The sequence below is a fragment of the Enhydra lutris genome, unplaced genomic scaffold, assembly GCF_002288905.1.
Source record: "Enhydra lutris kenyoni isolate GAN:26980312 unplaced genomic scaffold, ASM228890v2 scaffoldscaffold12, whole genome shotgun sequence".
Classification (NCBI taxonomy): domain Eukaryota; kingdom Metazoa; phylum Chordata; class Mammalia; order Carnivora; family Mustelidae; genus Enhydra; species Enhydra lutris.
In genome coordinates, this window is record NW_019154096.1 from 74,804,236 (window position 1) to 74,824,632 (window position 20,397).

A 20,397-nucleotide genomic window follows, 5' to 3' on the forward strand; every position below is an offset into this window, starting at 1 on the left:
CGCTCTCTGTCGGTCAGCACCAGGACTTCTCCTCAGCTTTTGCACACGCCTGCTCCCCTCCTCCCCTCCCCTCGGCCAAACCCCAGTCCTGTTCTCTCCAGCCCCCTCGGCAACCCGCTGACTCTTGTTCCTGGGATCTGGGGCCTGGTTGGCTGGTTTGGTTCCGAACGTCTGCATCCTCTCTTCGCCTGGGAGTGAATGTGGATGTTAGGGGAAGCACGAAGCACAGCTCTGACCCCGGGGCCCCTAGAGATGGCAGTTCCTTCCCCGACCCTGGAGGGTGGAAGCTGTGCCATGCAAGTCTCTGTGTCCCCACGTCATGTGCGCCTGAGCTAGCTCCGAGGCGGGCTGGGCCGGGCCGAGCGCTGGAGGTCCACGTGCACAGACACGCATGGCAGCAGGCGCGGTCGGGGCCTCAAGCGCCATTCCACCCGGGTGACCAGCAGGGCTAGGGAAGGGTGAGGAACACCTCAGCTTTCTTTGAGGAAAGAAAAGTGGGAATGAGTTTCTCAGGATCACAAGCATTCACTTACGTTCACTGGTGGAGTTCAGAGCTATGTCTTGGTAGGCTTTGTAAATGTTGATGAGGGTAAAGTGATCTCCTTCAGGATGTAAAAACGTCTTCCAACGAGTCAAGGCAGCCTCCTCAGCTCCATGTGGCACATTAGAGAAGCAGTTGGGAGCTTTAAGACACAAAAGGTCACAAGGTCAGCAAGACTGGAGACCTGTGACCTGAACACAACACGCAGAGGGGAGGGGCTCAGTGCTGTGTGTCTGGAACCGCTCCTGTCTACTTCTTTTAACAAATGTTATTCTTGCTTACTTAGAAATCAGATTTAGGGTGCTGTTATGTTCTTGTCCCTATTTATGTTTGCCTCCGTCAGGTATAGTGCGAGTCCCTGCTGGTAGCACAGTCAGAACAGGGGGACACCCGGGGACCGGAGCCGCTCGGAGGCCCCACTGCAGCCATAGGCCTGTGCTGCCGGTAAAAGAACACATTAAAACATAAAGTAAGAAGATGGAAGGACGCGGGAAACAGCAACACGTAAGTCTGTTAGGGAAGAACACTTCTAGTGACACATTTTTCTTTCAGTGTCTGATGAACAAATTCACTGGATTTGACTGATTTTTTTTATATTAAGATAATTCATCTTTCTACCTTTTAGATCTGTTAAAGTACTTCATTATCACTTGAAAGGGTTAAATGAATTGGTCAAAGTCTCTGTTAGGTTCTTAAACTATTTCAGACGGCTCCCGCTTAACTCTAGAGCCAGGACAGACTGAGGACACAAAAAAGCAGCGCTCCCCGAGGAGTACCTGTCACCATGGCGGCAATGGTCAGCATCTCCTCCACACAGTCAAACTCGCAGGAGGCTAGGATAGACTTGGAGAGCTGCGGGTCAAGAGGAAACTCTGACATGATGATCCCGAACTCGGAGAGGTTCCCGTCATTGTCCAGTGCTGCCAGGTAATCCAGGTCTTCCAGGGCCTGCATCAGACTCTCCGGGGCTAGCAGAGGGAAAAAATCATCACCGTCTCCTAGAAACAAGATGGCGTGACAAGTCTTGGACCTCCCTCCCAAACAGTGGGCAAAAAGCGGCCTGCGAGACCAAGAATGTCAGGCAGTGAAGGACAGTGATTCCCGAGAGGGGGACGCTAATGACGCGAGCGCCATGACTGCCCAGCGTGAGGCCTTGACAGTTTCCTGCTGCAGCGCCAGAAGGGGACCTGGTGGAGCCTGTTGGACTCCCTGCGTCATGAAGACGGTGTGGAGGGCCCAGGGAGGCTAAGGTGGCCAGAGCTTGCAGGTGGGGTACCTGACAGGAGCCATATAGAGAGAAGATGCAGAAGATCCACGGAAGGTCTCGACTCATCAGCAGAGCGTGCCGAAGAAGCTGTGTCGGGTCCCAGAACCATCCAGGGGATTAGAGGGACAGTGCCAGCTGCTCCAGTGAGATCTAAGATTACCCCCATTTCTACCCACTGGACTGGGAAATCGCACAGTTCATGGGGCCCTGGGTAGGAGACACGGAAGGGAAGAGCCCCCGCACCCACTAACCTGATGTACACTCTCCAGTGTCAGCTAATGGATCTGAAAAGCAGGACCTGAAAGGATCATCCTGCAACCCAGGATAAAGGTCGAGAGTATAAGAAAAAAAATATCAGGCGCCTGGGTGGCTCAGTGGGTTAAGCCTCTGCCTTCAGTTTGGGTCATGATCTTGGGATCCTGGGATCGAGTCCCGCATTGGGCTCTCTGCTCAGCGGCAAGCCTGCCACCCCCCCTCTCTCTGCCTGCCTCTCTGCCTACTTGTGATCTCTCTCTGTCAAATAATCTTTAAAAAAAGAATAAAAAATGTCTAATACCCACCACAGCAAAATGTACAATGTCTAGCATCCAATAAAACATCATGAGGCACGAAGAACAGAAAATACAGTCCCATAATAAAGAGAAAAATTAATCCACTGAAACTGACCCAGAACCTGGAGAGATGACAGAAATAGTAGGCAAGGATGTTCAAGAGTTATTTGTCAGCAGGATGATTTGCTCCAGACCCGTATTTCTTCTTTAAGTTTATACAACATCAGTAATGACGTGTTCATCATATATGCTAATCCCCACCAAAAAAGATAATCCATTTATTCAAAGCAAGGTACTCTTGGCCTTGCAGAATAAGATGAGATTAATAAATAGTGTTTTTCAACTGTCCGGCAGGTGGTAGAGCAATGCAGGCCACACAAAGAAGCAAAGCAGAGCATTAAGCTGCTGTTGTGTTCCTCCCCAGACACTGAAGGATTTCTGAGCACCTCCAGATGGCTTTCACTGTCTCAACTCCAGCAGGTGCGCCGTGAGCAGGAGATGAACACGATGGGGACCCAAGCAGCAATTTCACCTACTTGCATCCGGGAGTTCGATATAACAATAAAAATAACCTTATTTGCTGTTAAAACACTGACCACTAAGCTACTTGTCAAAACTCAGGCAAACTGTGTAACTCCAAAGCCAGTCACCAACTCAGATTTGCTAGAACCCCTCGTTGCTAACAAGACACCATGAAAACACGGGGAAAAACCACTGCTGTTGGGGGAGAAATGGCTCGATGATGCCGATGTGCAGTTTGCCAAGTCTCTAGCCCTTTCGGTGAAGAAGAGCAGAGCATGTAAGAGCCCTGATCTCAACGTGAGACACAGCAGTGGTGAGCAAAAGCTTAGTTCTGGAAAAGCAGGTGTTGGGGCTGCAGGGGCTCTAAGAAGTAGCCCCTCCGAGAACCTGCCTGAACCCCCAGAAACCTGCTCAATGCCCTGGCGCTCGGCTTTAATCCCCAGCCGGGAGAGAAGAACATTAACTTTCCTACTGCTTTTGAATTCTCAGAGATTTAACACGAAGCAGGGCAGGCCTCCCAGGAGATTCCTGTCCTTGCCCAGGTTCTGCCCCCTCCGTCTTGCCTGGGTGTCCGCACGGAGCACCAGTGCGCTCCTCCTCCCTTCTTGGACACCCCCCTGGGCAACGATGAGATCTTGAGAAGCCACAGTCCTGGGAAGGAGACAGATGGGCTATTCAGGAAAAAAAAGTCCAAGAGTTCTCTCAGTGAGCCATGACAGAACAGCTGACCTGCCAGAGAAGGTGCGAGAGGCAGTCACAGAAACGCGCATCTCAGATTAAACACAGCAGGAGGGGGGCACCTGGGTGGCTCAGTGGGTTAAAGCCTCTGCCTTTGGCTCAGGTCAAGATCCCAGGGTCCTGGGATCGAGTCCCACATCGGGCTCCCTGCTCAGCAGAGAGCCTGCTTCTCCCCCTCCCACTCTCCCTGCTTGTGTTCCCTCTCTCGCTGTGTCTGTCAAATAAATAAATTAAATAAATAAATAAATAAACACAGCAGGAGGGTGCTGGGAGCACAAACTTAATTACTGACAACTGTTTAGAAACCAATTTCTATAAATCAGCAAACCTGCTGCGTTATAACTTACAGGATCTTTGGCAACTACCCGTAAGCGTCTGGCTTCGTAGCCAGGCTGTGTCCCCAAAGGGCACCTGCACCTCGTTTTTATGCCCTGCAGCTGAGTTGGCTGCACACAGGATCACGAGGAGAAGTAACTTCATCATTCTGTTCCTGTCCTAACGTCAGGAAAAAAGAGGATGTTCTTAGGTTTTCTTATATCAGAAGGAACAAGGCAATGAATGTAGATTACGCCGGTGAAGGAACAAAAGAAGTAACTGAACGGGCTTTGCTCACGCTACGTTCCACACTTGCACACCTCCCAGAGCAGCTCATAAAACCATCTGAGCTACAAAGCAGAAGGGTTTAGACGAGACTCTCCTCAGCAGCTGCTTAAGCGTGAGCCGCGGGAACGGTGCTAACGGACGTCTCACTGGAGAACAGGGCAGGGGTCTCCCTTGGTCAACTGTCCCTGGTTACCCCCACCGCCCCCCACCAGGTAATATTCCTTAACCTACTCTCTAACCACTAAGGATCCAGGATTAAGGTTCAAACTGAGCGGCTGGAGTTGGAAAGAATCTGAGAGACAGGGTGGCCTCCACGGGTGAACGGAAGAGACGCATTTTGAACACCACGCCCATGGCAAGGCCCGACCCCGGCCTGGCAGGAGCAGACCCTCTCGTACCCAGCCTTGCCGTGGACGGGGCTCGCTGGCAACAGCGCCGCTCCCGCCGCCTGCTGGGCACCGGCTGCAGCATGAGGCAGGGGCAGCCCAGGCCCTCAGGCCAGCTCTGCCGTGCCGTGCCCTGGAAGGACACCCTCGCAGACCAGAGAGCCACGGGCACCTCACATCACTCGCACCGCCCAGACCTAGGAAAGGACTAAGGGGAAGAAAGGAGCAGAGTCCAGCTCCAGGGGCTGCCTTGTTGTTAACTTATTTCCTTTTAAGGATAACATTCAACTCATTCACCCCTTTCTTCTCAAGCCACTTGTGTCTCGTGCTCTTGGCATCTTCGAGGCCCTGGGGGCAGGGGCACATGTGGACGGGCCCAATCTTGGCCCTTCTGGAGTTGGAGGTCTTAGGAAGGAGACACACATATACACCAACAACCAATTTCCAATTTACGGAGATGCAATTTTACCCCAAGGGCCTCTTCTCCAGGAAGTGCGCCCCCACTCCAAGAAGCATGATGCTGTAGCCCGTGACCACCTCCCAGACTCCCACTAACCTCCAGCCATGGCTGCCTGGCTCGGGGTGGGGCCCCACTCAAACCGAGCCGATGACGCTCTATGTTGGGGATTTCAGAGTCTGGACCAAGAGAAGCTCAGGAGTGTGCAGGGGCTGACTCGGACATCGCAAGGCTTGGAGAACACAGCTGGGATTCTGCCATGAGGACTGACAAGAGCAAAGGAGAAGACCCAAGAGACACGGAGATGAGACTCTGTGCTGAGGTTGTTCAGGTCTCTCGTGTTCCTGAGGCTTGACTTCCTTTTCACTCTGGGTTTCATGGGACACCCCAATCTCCTTATCTTCCTCCACTTGTGTTTACACTACTGTGAACCGCATGGCTGGCTCTCACGTCCAGAGAAATTCTTTTTTTTTCAAAAGATTTTATTTGTCAGAGAGAGTGAGCACAGGCAGAGAGTGGCAGGCAGAGGGAGAAGCAGGCTCCCTGCAGAGCAAGGAGCCCGATATGGGACTCGATCCCAGGAAGCTGGGATCACTACCTGAGCTGAAGGCAGCTGCTTAACCAAGTGAGCCACCCAGGTGTCCCGAGAAATTCCAACTAATACACCACAGCAGAATCATTCTGTGTCGAAGGAACAGGGTCTCCAAGTGCCACTGGAGCTTAGAAAAGGTAGGGGCCACTTTGGCCTCTGGAAGGAACAAGAACAGCTGCCCTCAGAGCTCTCACTGTGTGCCTGGTACCTGCATTCATCACACACACACACGGAGATAGATGACAGATAGCACTGAAGTCACAGCTTGAGAGGACTAAAGAAAAACGAAGTTTCTGGTCCCAGCTGGTTTTAGGATTGGGACTTGGGCACCATGCACAGCGCAGAGTCCACAGGGGGAGAGACTGACGAGTCAGGAGATGGCTCTGGGCTGACAGTGTAGACTTTAAAGTCTTGGGACTTCTAGGGAATGGGACCCCGGCGGCTCAGAGCCCACAGGCCTGTTCTGAGCTCAGGTGCGAGTCACGCAGGTGGGGACAGCTACAGGATTGACTACATGCCGGTCATGTAAACGGATTTATCTGTGAACCAATTACTTTGATTATGCTCACATTCAGATGAAGAAACTGAGGCCCGAGGGGCTGACAATGCTAATGTTACACGGGGAGCAGGGGGCTGTGACCGGAGCCCAAGCTTCCTGGTGTGGTCCCTCACCTGGGCCCCTCTGCCCCGTCTGGCCGAGTATGGCGGGTTCCCGTGGCTCGCCCCGGCTTTATCGTCAACAGTGTCCCCTTTCATCCTCCAGCATCCCGGCCTAGAGAGTAAGTCCCTGCAAGTGGGACCCATGAAGAGCCTAAGGCAAATCAAGAGTTGAAAATGCTTCCATTCTGTGCCTTCTACAGTCTCTCCCTTCTCCTCTTCACTTTCTTAAAAATCACTTTGTTGCTTCCGAGACCCTCCAGGATCCTGGCTCAGCGGCTCCGGAGTTGTTCCAGTGTATTTGTGCCTGTTTTCCACACTCTCCCTCCACCGAATACAGCAACACACTCCGCGAGCATGACCGTCACTAATGCAGACATCTAGAGGGGGTTCCTGCCCGTGCGGTGTCAGGCTCTCCGCTCATGTCTGGGGCTGTGGGGGGCGGCCGGCAGCTGGCGGGGGGCTCTGCGGCAAGGTTGTCCGCGCACACCAGCATGTGCACGTGGCATCTGGCCCCTTCTGCCTCTCTGTCCTCTGAGTACAGACTGTCCTATTTAAAGACCCTTTTGCAAACCCCAAAGCAAAATCCCCCATTTCCAGCGATGCAGAGACAAGCAGAGGTGCTTGCCAGTGTGCACACAAACGTGGCTTTTCCATGGCAGACAGGATTCTAAAAGATCTGGACTTGTTGAGTCCTGACTCCTCTGGTGAACCTCCCGCAGCATCTCGGCAGTTTAAGCCCCTGTAGCATCTCTAATCCCTCACTCTGCTGACTCCAACACTGACCTCTGTGGCTGTGACGCAATTCCGTCCCCACGTCCGTGCCCTTCTCCTCGACCACCCAGTCCCATCCTGCCACCGCGTCTGGCAAGTCTGTGTGTGGGTTCCTTCTTCCCAGGTCATTCCAAAGCCAATCGTTGCAGCCACACGAACTGTGCAACCAGACGCAAAGATGACATCTGGGGCAGGTTGGTAGGTTTCAGCTAGTTTGTCCCCAATTTTTGTGTAGGTGCCATTGCTTCCCAGAGGGCAACATGTGCTCATTTGACCCTGGGCCTCCTGACCCTGATCAGCAGTGATGGTGTTGCTCCTGATAGAAATAAACCTGCAGCACCAGGGAAGAAAAAACAATGGATTCTTTTTTTTGAAGAGCTCTACATCAACAGAGTTCAATGAATAGCCTGTAGCCTAGTTATGCCAAATTCACTTGCACACGGCTCATGGATCCTGAAAGGGGTAACAGGATGGCTGCGCTGGCGTAGTTCAGTGGTAAGTTGAGTTAAATGCACCAGCTGCAAGCATCATCTTTTTTTCCTTCTGAACTGATGAGTCAGGGCGAATCCACAGTGAGCTTTTTCCCCCAGCACAGCAGACACAGTTCTGTGCATGTCCTCGGGAGCCGCCAGTAAAGGGCGGCCCTAGCCTGCAGCCCCCGCTGCCAGCTCTGGGCATCTGCAGGCAGAGGGGCTGCCGGGAGAACGGGGGGTTCTTCCCCGCTGCCGTGCTTTGCGGCTGGCTTTGTACAGAGGCTGCGTCTCTTCCGTCTTGACGGTGGGTCACCAAACATCTAATGTCTGGAGCCAAGAAGATGCCCGGGGAGTCAGCACGTGAGGATTCTGGGCCTACAAGAGGAGCAGCGGAGCCGGAGCTGGAAGAGCAAGTTTCACAAATGAAGCGTGTTTCTTCAGAGCGTGGTCTCCGGAAGGTCGCTGCAGGGGTCATGGTGGCCAACTGGCCTCCCACAAAAGCCACGCTGTTGCAAGCTCTGAGGTCACCGAGGGGAAACCCGAGAAATGGGCGCACGTGGCAGAGACCCTTGCTTTGTTCCTCAGCAGAAGGGCAACCGGGAGAAGGCGGGTGGCAGCTGGAAAGTTCGGGCACCGGGGCCACGGGAATGCGGCCACCAGCACCGTGGGCCTGCCCAGGTCCCCGGGCCCCACCTCCGCTAGCGGCCCACAGTTCCCGCCCCTCCTACCCCTTCTGAGAACCAACGCAGCGGCTGAGGCCCCAACACAGGCCACAACCACGCGTCACATCCTCAGGCGCTGCGGTCCCCGGAGCTGTTGCCCGCACGTGGGCGCGTCCGCTACAAACGGAGGCGTGTCCCTCGTCAGCTCTCGGCACCTCTTCACAAAGGCTGGCGCCTCTGGAGGACCTTCCTCTTACTGAAGCTCCGTGTCCTGCCAGCCTCGGGGACCCGAGCGGCGATAAGGCCAAAAGCGTTTCTGCAGCGCTTGCGAGCCTGCTGGCACTGCGGGGCCGCGCGACGGGAAAACGCGGGAACGGAGGGAAAGCTCCGCGGAAGAGTAGAGCCTGAGCGAGGCCTTCCGGCCGGCACTTCCGGCCACCACTTCCGGCCGGCACTTCCGGCCGCGCTCCCTGCGCGAGGCCTTCCGGCTGCCGCTCTCGCGTGAACGTGTGGCCAGGAGCAGCACGTGCGCAGGCGCCGGTCGCCCTCCCCGGAGTCTCAGCGAAACCGCAACCGCTGGTCTCACACGCGGGACAGGAACGAGTGGGACAGGAGGGAGTCCCTTTGTCTGAGCGCGCTCGTGCGCCTGAAGCACCAGCGAAAGCATCACAGCTCTTGGTCGGGGAGCTTTACGGACATCAAGCGCCTGCTGCTTCAGCGACGCCAGGCCGGGGCCGGGATCGAAGCGGCCACTCCCACGGGGACTACGGCCCTGACGCGCGGCGGGAAGGGCCGCCTGAGGAAGCAGCCGGTGGCGCGCTGGGGCCTAGCAAGGGTCTTCCCGTGGGTGGGGGGGGGCACCCAGGGAAGGCGCCCCTTCCTGCTCAAGCCGCGGCAGACGGTGCTCAGCAGGCCACGTCTGACCCGCCCCTGCGGGCTCTGGGGTATGGTGCGGTGGAGAAGCACCCCAGACCTTCCCTCAGACGACCCGGAGACAGGTTTGGGCCCACGGGTCTCTGATGTGTTCAAGGAGACTCTAGCAGAGTCCCCTCTGTATGCGCGCGGGACCTAATTTCTGTGATTCGGTTTCCTCATCTGTAAAATGGGGTGAGTCCGAGCACCCCGCCTCAGAGCGTTGTTGCAGCACGGACGACCGTCTGCGTGGGCGTGAGACGGTGCTGCTGCCCCGGGGAGGACGGGCGCGTGCTTAAATGCATGAGAACAAGGACCGCATTTGCGCCTGCCCATCTTCCTCGCCGCGGACTGCGGACGTCGGAGGCTCCTCCGCGTCCCCCAGACCGTGCAGGCAGAGTGGCGGCAGCGTTCGCCCGCCAGGTAGCAGAACGTGCGAGAAGGCCCGAGATCCCGACCAACCTTCCTGAGCTGAGCAGGCCCGTGGCCGCCCCCCACACTGCTGGAGCCGCCTGCCCCGTGCCTTCTCGGCCTTTCCGCAGGCCTCTGCTGCTCCTCAGAGAGGCCGCGGGCCCAGGGCAAGGGCGGCCCTGAGGGAGAAGGCGGCACCTCCGGGTGACGGGACCCTCCGTGGAGATCCCCCCCCCCATCCCGAGAACCATGGCAGGCCTGAAACCCCAACCTTGGTCCTTGGCTTCAGAGCCTCGGCCCTGCAGGAAGAGCTGCACCTGAATTACAAAGAAGGGAACTTCCGGGGTGCTCCTGGGGGACCGTGCGATGTAGGAGGAAGGACGGTTGCCTGACACGTGTCCCACCAGGAGCCCTGAAGGCCGCCCGAAGTCCCCTGCCCTCCGCTGCTGGCAGATCCAGACGACACCCTCAGCCGACAGCGGGTCTCCAGGCCCGGCCCCCCGGGCGCCAGGGGCCAATGGCAGACGGTTCTCCACAGTCGGGGCAGATAGTTCTAGCAGCTTTTAAACAAACTCCTTCAGAGAATGCTGCTCTCTAAAGGCAGAAATGCTGGCGCACAACCCAAGCCCACGCTGGCCCGGCCTGCCCCGGGCGCCTGCTCTTCGGCCTGGCCGCGGGCAGAGGAGAGGAAGCCCGCCTCGGGCCGCGCCCGCCGAGCACAAAGCTACCTGGTCTGTTGATGAAGTCGCAGTGGCCTAGGCCGGCGATGTCTATTCTCTTCAGGAAGAGCACCATGCTGGTCAGGTTGGCCTCCTGCATCTCCGCCGGCTTGAGTGGCCGCATGTCCTTGGAGGCAAACTCCTCGGAGTACAGACAGAAGAGCTTGCCTAGAAGAAACCGAAGAGGGTGGTGTGAGCATGCCTAGGTCGCCTTCAGTCAGGGATTTACAGCCGTTTCCATGACCGTGGGGCTACCTGAGGAGGACGAGCCGAGAAGCTGCTTGCGCATGTCGGCCTGGTTCCGGCTGATGGGCTGCGTGACCAGGGAGTCTGCCCGTATCCTCGGGTTGTACACCTTGGAACAGAAAGACAGCACGGGTTGCATCAGACACTCGGGGGTTCCAGGCGGGGCCGATGGCCGCATGTGGTCCCTCACGTCACCCATGACACACTCTGCTAGGCCCCTCCTCTCCGGTCCGGACTTATTACAGACCATGTCTTGACAGAGAAATTGCCAGTGCCTTAACAAATGGATTTCAAGTTTCCATAAACATGGGACCTCGGCACCATCTCCTGAATGCTAGCAGTGTCACTTCTCAAAGCACGACCCCGTGATGACGACAGATAGGCATCCGCCACACGGAGGAAAGCGTTACGGCTGCCAGTGCATCTCTTCGAGGTTCTATGCGTCTCCTCTAGGGTCTATGCGAATCATGACCTCAGCGGTCTGACCTTGATGACAGCCGCTGAGCTCTCCCAGGCCTGGATCGGATCAGACAGGAACTGCCGGTGGCAACAACAGTCACTGTTTTCTCTTACAGGGGCTGGGTGGGGGTGGGGGGTGGGGAGACAGCCCTGGGTCCTGAGTGGTGCACTAATCCAGGAAGACCTCACACTGGCTCCAAGGGGAGCTTCAGATTAGGGGGCCCTGCTCTGTGCAGTGAAACAGTGAGATACTCAGAAGTTCCGGTTTCCTCGAGGGATAAAAGCTACATAACTGCTGATAACGTGGAACAGATCAGTACTTGGGGAGGTTCTTTCAGTTCTTAAACGCTAGGATTTACGTTCCAGTGTCTTTGAGAGTTTGAGATCTACTTCCCTTTTTTCTAATTTTTTTCTTTAAAGGTAGTAATTTTATCATATCAACATTCAAGCTGAAACTTGGTAAGATGAAAGTCCATGTACTTGAAACTAATTTCCGGTAAATCACCTCAGGGAAGACCCTAATCATTTTGGTTATGGGGCTACCAAAAATACTCAGGAGATGTACACAGGGAAAGGCTGATGAGAAGTCCGACACTTTGCCTTGCTGGCATCAGAGCTGAAGAAAAACCACTGACAAGGAGATCCACCGCCTTTATGCCTTAGTAGTTGTGTCTGTTCTCAGGACATTTTCCCGTGGCACCTGAAATCAACTCGGTTTGGGGATTACCTACATGCTAATGAGAGGCCCGACCGGGTAAACAAGGCTTGCAGTACTTTCCCTTTGCACAGGGGAGCCCATCAGGGAGCTCCCTGTCCCAGATCACAGGCTTTGTCCTCACTTCCCAATGGATATGGTGGCAGGAAGCCAAGGACAATTACCAGCAGAGGGTTTACCGACTTGATAGTAATTACTTACCTTTCTCCTTTCCACACCCACATCAATAACAAATTTGACTGTGTTGCTCCAGATCAGAGACTCTCCAGAGCTAGCAGTCAACAGCACTCTTCTCTGATAAACTTGGCATCTCTTTTCTGTTTCATCATTTGGCTTGAACAATGCACATTTCTCTTTTGGATACAAAGGAATGACCACCAGCTCTCCAAGATCTGGGTTTAAGTTAGATCCTTCTTGACAGATGATTTCATAGGCTTTCTCAATATCCTAAAGTAAAAAACAGTATCATCCATGAGAAGAAACATGTCACAAACAACTTTACTACTTAAAAAAAAAAAGTCTAATTAAAAAAATGTCTAATTAAATAAAACTATAGGCAAAAGCTGCATAATGTATACAAGGAAAGAAAGACCTGTGTCGTCATCTGTGTAAGTCAGTACGTGAAGAGATATAACTGGACAACAATGTTTCTTTGGGGAAGTTAAATATAATTTATAAACAATTTCATTGCTTTTAGTCCAGAATGGTTTTCCTTTTGTGAAATGTGCTATTTGTGCCTTCATGCACTTACCCTATGTTTCTAGCTTGATGCAGTTTCTCAAATCCATTACCAATGATGGGTAAACCTAAGTTATTTTCACATCAGTGATGATGCTCTAATGGTGGCAGAGTTAAGAATTACAAAACAAGCGCTGGGTGTCCAATAAAAGCATGTACACACACACATTCTGTAATCAGGGTCTCTGGGTCACTCTGAAAGTTGTCTTGACCCTTTAGCACCTTAAGACAACATACGAGCAATGAAGTAGGTAGGAAATATTCACTGCTAATTCACACACCTTGGCATGACTCAGGCATTTAGAAATACACTTTTAAATTGTTTCTCTGCCAAATGTATTAGAAAAAAAAATAAATTATTTCCCCTAAAACTATACAGAAGTAAGTGGTGCAAAACACTCAAAAGGCAGCGTGTTTTAGAAAGTATTTTTCTATTTCTCAAATACAACTAGTTTTTTAGGACCTCATGTAAAAAAGATGTCACTTAATTCTTATACCATTTTCATTTAGGTTTCTAAAATTTCTACTTTCTTAAGGGCCCAACTAACAAACTACCAAATGGAAGAAGCCTGATGAATTTCACAAAAATTCTAAAGAAAAAAAATGACTTTCCGTGACTGGGTTTTAAGACCTGTTCCGTTTTCTATTGCACTCGCTCACTCACTCTCCTTCCTTCAGTTCATTTGCAGAAGAGGGTTGAGTTAACAGGAGGGTTTTGTAGGACAGATCTGCCTGGAAAAACGGCATCACGGTGAGCCATCTGAAAGTTATTCCTGAGCTGCGGGGAGGCCCCAGGAAGTGGGCCAGAGGCCTCTGTGTGAGCAGGTGTCCAGCCACGTTCTATGTACGTGTCCCTACAGAGGTGGCTTCCTGGGGGCAGAGGTCTACCAAGCAAAGAGTGTAACTACTGATCATAATGAAAACTTGTCAATTAGGACAATCGTAACAAACTTAAAATTCTGATCATGTCCTCAACATATGTGATAACAGCCTGTAGGAAATTACAGTGAAAGCAGGAAAGTGGGCTGTGTGTCCCTGCCACTGGCCACCAGTTGCCTCTCCAGGACATCCCCTGTTCTTCCCGGATGACCCCCTTGAGTAGGCTGCCTACAGGGGCTACTGGAGTTGGAAAAGGAGATGGATTCCAACAGCCCACTTGTGACCAATTATTTTTCAAAATAAACCTTCAAATCACACCCAAACATTTCTCTTATTCTCTTAGAATACCATTTAAAAGGCAATTTGGGCCACTCATTTTTAATTTGCTTCTAGTTGCTAGATCTTCTTGGTTATAGGTGAATTCTTAGGTTGAGTTTTGTCCCAAATGGAGAAAGAAAAAGGCATAAAAGAAATCTTCAAAAGGAAAAAAGCGGAGCAAAACAGAACCCGATGCAGTGTGTGGTTTAGACTCCTCAGGCTCAGCTGACATGGGGCTCTAAGACCATAACGTTCAGAATTTGGAAAAAAAAAAAAAAAAAAAAGCTCAACATACTTATCTGGTTCTTCCAACTGTTTATGCATTTCCGTCTTATCCAATGGGTACAGTGCGCTGATCTATGTGGGGCCTTCCTAGAATCCCCTGCAAAGCCACGGAAAGCACAAGATGCACTGAAAGGAGATCCCCGGGCCCCAAATGGAAGGCCTGAAACTGTACAGAGCACTTTGCAGAAAACCTTCAACCTCACAGTGCCTTTCTGGAACAATTTAGAGGGGCACCATAATTGGGCTGATGGGACCATAAATCTCAACTTCGTTCTCTACATAACATTTCACTTTTCCAGGTTAAAAGTTAAGTGATGAGGAACCAGAAACACTGAGGGCTCAAAGTCCATTATGTGTGAAGACTTGGGGCAGTAGGTGGCCGAGAGGATGGATTCAGCCCAGGGTGGGGGGGCGGCTGGGCTGGTGCTCACAGCTCGAGGGAGGCACCCGGTGCTCACCAACCCGAAATGGTGGAGAGCATTTCTGCAATTATAAGTGTAGCTCTTAACCTAAAAAATGACAAGCAGCACGTTTCTGGTCATGTACTTAACTGCCTGCATTCCTAGGACATTTAACTGCCATGGCAGACTTGAAAATTTTATATGGAAATTAAGAAAGCTTCAAATAGTGTGGGAGGAAAATGATCAGTGGCTGTCAACACGGATTTCAGAGCAGAGCGAGGTTTTCAAAGAGACAGATTGCAAGACCACAGGAAAGGAGTATCTTTTCTTCTTCTCTTTCCTTTTTTTTTTTTTTAAGAGAGAGCGTGCGTGTGTGCACAAGCGGGGTTGTCATGGAGGGCAGAGGCAGAGGGAGAACTTCCAGCAGACTCCACATTGCACAGAGCCCGACATCCCGTGACCCTGAGATCATGACCTAAGGAGAAATCAGAAGCCAGATGCTTAACAGACTGAGACACCCAGGTGCCCGGGAGAGGAATAGCTTAAGGAAATGCTGACGTAAGTGGTAAAGAAGAAAAGAGTAACGTCTGTCAGGAGATGAACTGTGTGTGCAGTTTGCTGGGGGGACGTGGGGAGAAGCAGACTCCAGCTGCGGGGTTCAGAGCTGAACTGTGAGCAAAGCGGAAGCTGGAGGGGGGCCTCCCTCAGAGATCTCAGGACCCAGGTCAGACCTGCAGCCCACCTCCCGCCCAACATCACGGCCTCACTCTCAGAGCTTGGAATCACAAATTCCGGCCCACAGCCTTCATCACACTATCACTTGCCAGAGTTTCAGACACTACAAGACTATAGTGTCTTAACAGGAAATGTCCTTCAGGTCCAACTTCAAGAAAGATTACATACCTTTGAAAGCCCTGAGTTCTACTACCAGCTTGGGTCAAGATGCATCGCCTAAGGTCTGACATTTAAAGTCACCATGCCATTAATTATAGCTTATATTAAACTTGTAAAAATCAAATACCTTTCTTAAGACCATCCACTATCCCCAACTCTGTTAGGAACTTTATTTTTCAAAAATTCATTTTGGGGGCTCCTGGGTGGCTCAGTCAGTTAAGCACCAACTCTTGATTTCGGCTCGGGTCACGGGATGGAGCCCTTGTCAGGCTCTGCACTCAGCACAGAGTCTGCTTGTCTCGCTCCCTCTGCTCTTCCCACCCCCCCTAAAAATAAAGTCTTTTTTTTTTAATTTTTTTTTTAAATTTTATTTATTTATTTGACAGACAGAGATCACAAGCAGGCAGAGTGGCAGGCAGAGAGAGAGAGGAGGAAGCAGGCTCCCTGCTGAGCAGAGAGCCCGATGCGGGGCTCGATCCCAGGACCCTGAGATCATGACCTAAGCTGAAGGCAGAGGCTTTAACCCACTGAGCCACCCAGGTGCCCCCTAAAAATAAAGTCTTAAAAAAAAAAAATCCACTTGGGATTTTTTGCTTACTCTGACTTGAAGGAGGACTACTCATTCCATCAGTCTTAATTATACATCCCTCCTCCCCCCAAACATATGTCTTTTGTCACCGGGTGACTGACTTTCACACTAATTCTGCCATTCTTCCCTTCCCTTCATTCACTTCCCTTCTCCTCGCTGCTTAACATTTTATCACTTTTCTCAGGACTTTCTCAACTATCTTGAATCATGCAGGATTAGGAAATGATAATAGAATAAATCACTGTAGTAGGCAGAAGATCTCCTACTGAAGAAACTTTGTACATGAAAAATGGAGAAACATGCCATAGTTATCATACATTTGAGATTCTAAATTACTTTGTGGAAGCAGGTAAAATCCGTCTAAAGTTCCTGAAGCTAGGAGGGTCAGTCATCCTTTATGCTCTGAACATAAAACGAATAAATACTTCTGTAAGTATTTCTGAAAGCATGTGAAACTTAAGACTCTGATGGAGAGCTGAGAACCTTGTCTTTGTTCAGCTGGTGGCTGAGCCAGTATCAAACAATTTTCTTTTTGGTTTCTGCTTCATCACTGGAATCACTACATATTTGGGTCATGGTCTACTAAAAACTGGTACTTTTACTGAGTAAGATGATGGGTAGGAAAAAAAGGCCAGGAAATCAGTCTCTAAGAAGAAAGGTATAGTTCTTGAGAGTCTGGAGGCTTCCAGATTGGGCCAACAGAGTACTAGAGGGAAAGTAGGGCCACTGAGTAGCTGTAATTAAAAACAAAATCCAGTGCAACCCCAGAGGGCACCTTGAGGATGTAAAAGCAGTAGCATATGCTCAGTTATACATTTCCCCCTGTTCTCCTAAAAATGCATCTTCTAGAATCCAGCCAGATTCTTCTCATTCTTCTTACAGAAGAGGAGCCCCAGGGCAGGGAGAAAGCCTTCTGGTTGTGCTATAAATGATGCCTTTCTGCCTCACACCCCACCGACCACTGTAGGACCATCTGTGGGAACTTTTTTTGTTCCTTCACCCTAGGTCAAGTGCTTAGGGGACAGTCCTCCTCTGCAGCAAATGCTCCTGGTCAGGTGGGAGGCAGCCGAGAGCGTGGCAGTAGTCAGCGAGCATCTCTCCGAGACCATCCGAGCATACAGGTGCAGCTGAGAGCCGGCCCCAGGGAGACCCCCGCTGTGGAGTCCCGAGCGCCTCCCCTGTCCCCTGCTCTCACAGCTTGCGATTTCAGAAGCCCTCCCGTGTCCTCCGCTCGGAACCCGTCTTATTTACCATGCCACATGGCTTCCCAAGAACTTAAAAAAAAAAAAAAAGGGTGTGTTGGAACCAAATATTTAAACAGTGAGTCAGCAAACGGACACCTGGATGTTAATTATTAAAAGTTTCCCAACGAGCTTAAAAGGTTCCCCCTAGGGAACCCAATGACTCCATGAGGCCAGAATATGACTTACTTGTTCACAGGCCAGAAAGACCACAATGTCCCCCTTCTCGCCGGACTGGTGAATTTCAAAGATAAGGCGTAAAATAGACTCAAAAGATTCCTTCTGAGCGCTGCTCAGGTGCACAACCTCCACAGGGTGCTGCTTTCTCACTTCTACGAGAGGCACGTTGCCGTAGTAAGAGCTGAGTTTGCTGACCAGGTGCGGGGAGGAGTTAATGATGAGCTTCAGCTCCGGCCGCGCCAGTAAGACATCCTTCAGAAGACCAAGCAACACGTCGGTGGCGATGCTTCTTTCATGGACGTCGTCCAAGATGATGACCCCGTAGGTGCCCAAAAAAGGGCTGGACATCATCTCTCTCTGCAACATGTCATCCGTACAATACCTGCGAAGAAGCAGGAGGAACGTCAGAGGCCCTTAGGAAAACCCAGAGATTCCAAACGACACCACAGATGTCTTCACCACGCCCTCTCTCTAATGGGGGTACTTAGTGGGACAGAATCACACGTTACTATGGACTCTGGTCTAAAAACAGATTATTTAAATCTACGCTACTTCCTTCACGTGAGAAATTAAATCTATTCCCTTCTTAGCAAAAACTCATCTAAGCACTGATCTTACAGGGAGAAATGTTTTCTGCCAGGAGGAGGTGGTGTGTTATGGAAATATTTCAAGGCTTCATTAAAAAGAGGAAGATGGTGACTTATTTAAACTCCACTAGACTCAGCAAGGCCTGGGCCTTCCAGATGATTATGCAACACTAAGGCATAATCCTAAACATAAGGCTTAATCCTAAAACTATACAAACCTCTAATTTTCTCCATAACATAGAGATCTATTTCCTACCTTTGTGTTAATAAGATCATGTGTACAGTGCTTTAAAAAGTGCTGCTCCTGATAACTATTTTTAAAAAAAGTACAGATTGTGAAGGTTTCAGGAAATGTAGTTTATATTTCAAATCCCTAAAACAGAATTTTAGAAAGCTAAAAATAAAACATTGGGTAGTTTTATTAATATTTTCTGAAATTAAATGTAGCAAATTTGACCTTGAATGAAAATAGGAGTCATTTTTTAAAAACCTGTGTTCTATTTGAAATTTATGTATCACTTCTACAAGTCTGGACACCTGGTTCAGAAAGACTATTTTAGGTATATAATACTTATGTTATATATATATATATTTTGAAATAGTATCCACTGTTTCAAAAAAGACCACGAAAAAGCTTATAGAAGAACTAAGTTGTTACATACAACATCCAAAATGAATGGTACTAGGCATAAAGATTATATTTACTAAGGGTCTATTATGTGCCTAACAAATGAGATACTAAGGGGCTACAAAGAAAATGAAAAAGACAATAGCAAGTATGGAACAATGCCTTCCGTAATCAACAGGTCACTTTAAAGGCTCTCATTTAAATAGCTATTCAATCTGAGCTTTTTAAAAATTATGGCTCGCACAGATCTCTAAGAAAATGAACATGGTTCAGATTTACCTAGAGAATCAAAATTTAGCTAACACATATAAGGTGCTCACACGTGTCGGCCCCACGTGTTTGTGTCGCCCCCACAATAACCCTGTGAGCAGGCAGGATAAGAGCCCCATCTTACGGGACGAGGAAGCCTGAGCCGCAGAGGTCAGGTGGCCTGTGCGGGGCTCCGGGGAGGAAGTGGTGGGGGACACTCCTCTTCCAGCCACGCTGCCTCCTATTCAGAGCACAGAATCCGAGAAGGGAGATGGGGGCTGCTTTCTTCTATCATAGGGGGCTTTTCACTAGTTTGAGCCTCTTTGCTGCGACTCAGACTCTGTTAGCAACAAATCAGGGTACTGCTGACTCTGCACTGGCTGGGGGCTGTCAGGGGGAAAGAAAGAACAGTCTCCTGGCAATGAGAATAATGGCAAAGTGCAGACACAAAACACAGCGTGAGGGCCAGCCTCCCCCCCCCCGCCACCCCACCAAGGCAGCAGAAAGCAGAACTGCTGGGGCCAAGGCCGGTCACCCAGCCCCACCGCCTCCGGAGGTGTACCTGTGCCTCAGAGGCCCTGCAGCTGAAAGCTGTCGTCCATAGAAAGAGCGAATGCAGTGCACAGAAAAGAACTATACCGATGTCAACATGAATTGTAGCCCTTCTTTTGGCCATCATGACTGAACGCTTGGGTGGTGGTGGGGGGGGGTTCCCATAAAATAATCACATGGAAGCCAAGTCCCAGCGAGAGATGTGTCTTCGACCTACACAATTATTTATCTCTGTGGCTTTCTAAAAAATAGTGTGTATATGTGTGCGTGTGTGTGTGTGTGTGTGTGTGTGTATACACTTGATCCGTATTCATTAGCAATACTGTAATATTGCATTTTAAAACTGACTACATCCAAGAGTTCCTGACAAAAGGTGGCATTAAAGATATAAAAATCCAGATGTAAAAATAAAATCCAGATGTAAAAAAAAATCCAGATATAAAAATACCTATACCGACTTCATACTATAGTCAGAGTTGTCCCTTAATTAAAACCATGACCATTTGAAAGGCCACTTCAAAATGTAAAGGATAAAGAATGAATCTGTCAAGTGTGGGGATCCTTCACTCCTGTGAAGGGTCCGATATCCTGTCCTCTCCAACTCTCACAAGGAGGTTCTTACCTAGTTCATCTGTATCACTCATAGATCATTTGTATAATAGAGTTTATGCATATACACTAATTGGATGACTCGGGGACACTGTGGCTATAAAAGCAGGAGGCGAGATATCTTCAAGAAGTTCAAGTCCTATTGTTGTTGATGGAAAGATTCCCTATGATTAAATGCTAACCGAAGACCTGTGTCTTCCATTTTTGAAGGTAAACATTTGAAGGAAAGCAGCTTAGTACAGACCCCATGAGTCACATGGCCTTTCTGAATGGGAAAAGTCTCCAGACTTTACCACAAGAGGCTCTAAGCTCTCCAGCTAGCTAGTAGTGCGCACTACTCCTTCCTTCCACTAGTAAATTTGTTGAATGTTCTCTGAGACAAGCATGTCAGATCCTGGGGATATGAGGATGCAAGAGCCAGCACCTACTACCCTGTACCACACCACACCACCCCACCCCATACCACACCACACACCACACCATACCACACCACATCACACACCATACCATACCACACATCACTCACCATACCACACCACACCACCCCATACCACACCACACA

At 50.5% G+C, this 20,397-nt stretch overlaps 1 protein-coding gene across 3 annotated transcripts in view; it reads right to left on the reverse strand.

Moving 5' to 3' along the window:
• The window catches only part of LOC111145233 (DEAH-box helicase 32 (putative)), a 37,899-nt gene that overhangs the window by 4,002 nt on the left and 13,500 nt on the right, over positions 1–20,397 (reverse strand). For 2 of the 3 annotated variants that reach the window (XM_022500002.1, XM_022500001.1), the window contains exons 3-8: positions 17,220–17,592; positions 11,887–12,132; positions 10,521–10,620; positions 10,275–10,433; positions 1,318–1,539; positions 534–683 (exon numbers count right to left, since the gene is read on the reverse strand). In XM_022500002.1, the coding sequence (XP_022355710.1) occupies positions 534–683; positions 1,318–1,539; positions 10,275–10,433; positions 10,521–10,620; positions 11,887–12,132; positions 17,220–17,592 (1,250 nt within the window). The remainder of the gene's footprint in view (positions 1–533; positions 684–1,317; positions 1,540–10,274; positions 10,434–10,520; positions 10,621–11,886; positions 12,133–17,219; positions 17,593–20,397) is intronic. The other variant, XM_022500003.1, reaches the window with a different exon arrangement.